At 33.6% G+C, this 3,178-nt stretch overlaps 1 protein-coding gene across 1 annotated transcript; it reads right to left on the bottom strand.

The window, feature by feature from the left end:
• Positions 1–376: 376 nt before the first annotated feature.
• Positions 377–1,991, bottom strand: LOC143074041 (beta-1,3-galactosyltransferase 5-like). The gene has a single exon (XM_076249622.1). It carries the CDS (start codon positions 1,958–1,960, stop codon positions 869–871), a length of 1,092 nt encoding a protein of 363 aa, XP_076105737.1. The 5' UTR covers positions 1,961–1,991; the 3' UTR covers positions 377–868.
• Positions 1,992–3,178: the final 1,187 nt, after the last annotated feature.

Genomic DNA, 3,178 nt, shown 5'->3' with positions numbered 1-3,178 from the left:
TGAAGTCGATCTTTCAATTAGGCATTGGGATATGTAGTGTTAAGCATGGAGAATCAAAATTCTTATGTTGTTGCAGAATTGCAGAGATTGTCTATGGATATTTAGCAGTACGAGCAGCACAAGCATGTTTAATAAAGGATCTAGTTGTGTTGAATACACAATACACATTGGTGACCCCGGGCTGATTTCTGTCCATGATAAAAGTTCCTGCTAAGTGACAGGTAATTGTCTATCCTTATAACAATTGTGACAATTGATATATATATATATATATATATATATATATATGTATATATATATATATATATATATATATATATATATATATATATATATATGTATATATATATATATATATATATATATATATATATATATATATAACTCGTCTAAACATCAACCCAACAATGTTAGATCTGTGAATCTGCTTTCGCATATATATATACAACTCGTCTAAACATCAACCCAACAATGTTAGATCTGTAAATTTGCTTTCGCAAATTTTTGGTTCTTCCCTCGCCGGGATTCGAACCCATGCTACTGTGATATCGTGACACCAAATCGTCTGCACTGCAGCCGTCCCGCTAGACCACACGACCACCTGGGCTCTATATATATATATATGTTTTGATGTGTCATTATAACGGCTTTAAACGGCACAAGATATGAACATACTAAATGTGATCCCCATGATTCAAGTTCGCCAAAGCTGTCTTAGTCTATAAAAAAATATAAGACTGTTATTTTTAAGCTTTGCGGATATTGATCCAAATGAATTTTTAACTATTAAATACGTTGTTTATTATTATAATTAATATACTTATCGATGAAAACATCAACCTACATTGATTTTTTTCTCATGGTTCAGTCATACTTTGTTTGCATTACAAGGTATCTCCCAAATACGTCTCAATATGCTGACCGACACTTGATGAATGGTAACTAATTTATTATCATTGTTTTTGCAATTGACAAAATCATAGGCTAACATAAAGCCGGTGATTGGATTTAAACGTAATCCAAGTTTTTTTATACACAAAGCAACAAACACATCTTCCAGATTAAAAAACGGAACACTTTTTGATATTTTAACTATTTTTGTGATAACGTTTAAACTGGTGACATATCCAGTACCAGAACAATAACCCGGATATGTTTTTTCTGGATAGCTTTCAAATGAAACATACCACTTGGACCTTTTATCTCTTACAGGACTTGCAATATGTTGACATCTTCCTCCAACGGCATTCTGTAAAGCATTGGCGTTCTCCTTAATGGCTTTTTTTAGTCCAGGAATATGCACGTACACATCATCATCCGTTTTCATAACGAACTGTGCATTTGGACATCGTTTGTTTGCCCATTGAAAACCCATCAATGTTTTAAAAGTCAGATTATTGTATGCGTCCTTAAAACTTCCCAATATGATATCCTTTGTTTGGAAGTTTTCTTTCTCTAATTCTTTAGTCCTTGGGGATTCTCCAAGTAGAAATACGTATCTGATATTTCCTGTGTTATTTTTTGTATGCCTCAACCAAGTATCTCTCATAGCGTTTCGACTCCACTTATTTTGCGGAGAAGACGTTATCATGATTAGTATATCGATATACTTGTTACTAGGTTTACAAATTTCTATGTTATCGATTATTAAGTGAATGCTTTCTGAGAAGCACCCAGTACATTTCTGTTGTTTGTCTGTTTGATTCAGTTCAAAAGTTTTTGGCATACTTGTGTGAAATGTTTGAAGAGTTGAGAAAGTTTTAATCTTTTGACGAATTACTTTCGTGTTACCCGTAGCATCATATAACACAATTGGTTTTCCATAAAGCGTCAAGGATCTGACGTAAGGGTAAATGTAACAGATCATTGTAAAAACAAGTCCGAGTGATATAATAAATGGAAGCAGACGTACAACTGTTGCCTGCAAATTCCTCTTCTTCATGTGAATCATTTTAAGCATGGTGTCTAGTTTACCTATCAGAAGGTTCTATGTACAGCTGAAAAAAAAAACGTTTGATACAACATGAACGATTTCAAATTAAACACAAACAAAAGAGGAGCGAAAGACACAAGAGTGACAGCCAAACTCATTGATCGAAAACAAACTTACAACACCATCACTAAACAAAAAAAAAGACAAACAGACAAATGATAATACACAAGAAACAATATAAAAACTAAATACTAAGCAATACGAACAACCAAAATACAAACTGGGGTGATCTTAGGTGCTCTGGAAGGGTTAACAGATCCTGCACCTCATGTGGAGCAGGATATTTGGTAATCCAACAATATTACCAATGAGACAACTCTCCACAAGATACCAAATGAAACAGAAATTAACAACTATACGTCACCAAACGGCCTTCAACAATGAGCTACGCCCATACCGCATAGTTAGATATAAAAGGTTCGAAATGACGATGTAAAACAATTAAACGAGAAACTTACGGCCTAATTTATAAACAAACGACAACCATTGAATAATGGGCTCCGGACTTGGGACAGGCACATACCTTCCGAATGTGGCGGGGTTAAACATGTTAACGGAATCCAAACCCTCCCCTCACATAGGAAAGTCATATTTGTTTTGAAAGTTTTTGGAATCATATTACAATGGGAACTTCCCGCGCTCCTTTATTGCGTTAATAACATTAAGGCCTAACAACATAATATTAGATAAGTGTGAAAATGTAATGATAGTCCAAAAAGGTAATATGACTTTTGGACAACACTATCTATATACAAAGATTTAAGATATCCCAATCTGTTCGTACCGTTTTAAAATGTTATCACAAATGTTCAACCTATTTGAGAGAAAACTAACTGAATGTCAAAAGTGCAATTAACCATCACAACAGTTTAAGACAAAACACATTTGCCAAAATAAAAAAAAAATATATTAAATATCCGCATTACACTGCATAGGAATCAAAATCAACATAATCTTATCACAACAAAAACGTCATCAGGAAGAGTATGTGCGTATATGTGTTCTACCATCTTTAGTGTCGACAAAAACGTAATTTGAAATGATGTGTAAGGCGTGTGAGCATCATATATGAATATAGAAACAATATAGAAACAATATGGTACGAGTGCCAATAGACAACTCTCCATCCAAGTCACAATATGTTTTGAGATCAATCTGATTTGTAACGGTTTTAGAAACATGTAG

This window comes from Mytilus galloprovincialis, chromosome 1 (genome assembly GCF_965363235.1).
Source record: "Mytilus galloprovincialis chromosome 1, xbMytGall1.hap1.1, whole genome shotgun sequence".
Classification (NCBI taxonomy): domain Eukaryota; kingdom Metazoa; phylum Mollusca; class Bivalvia; order Mytilida; family Mytilidae; genus Mytilus; species Mytilus galloprovincialis.
This window is presented reverse-complemented; position numbering and strand designations above follow the sequence as displayed.

Coding starts and splice junctions, on each gene's coding strand:
- LOC143074041 (XM_076249622.1), bottom strand. CDS start 1,960: ATGCTTAAAATGATTCACATGAAGAAGAGGAATTTGCAGGCAACAGTT.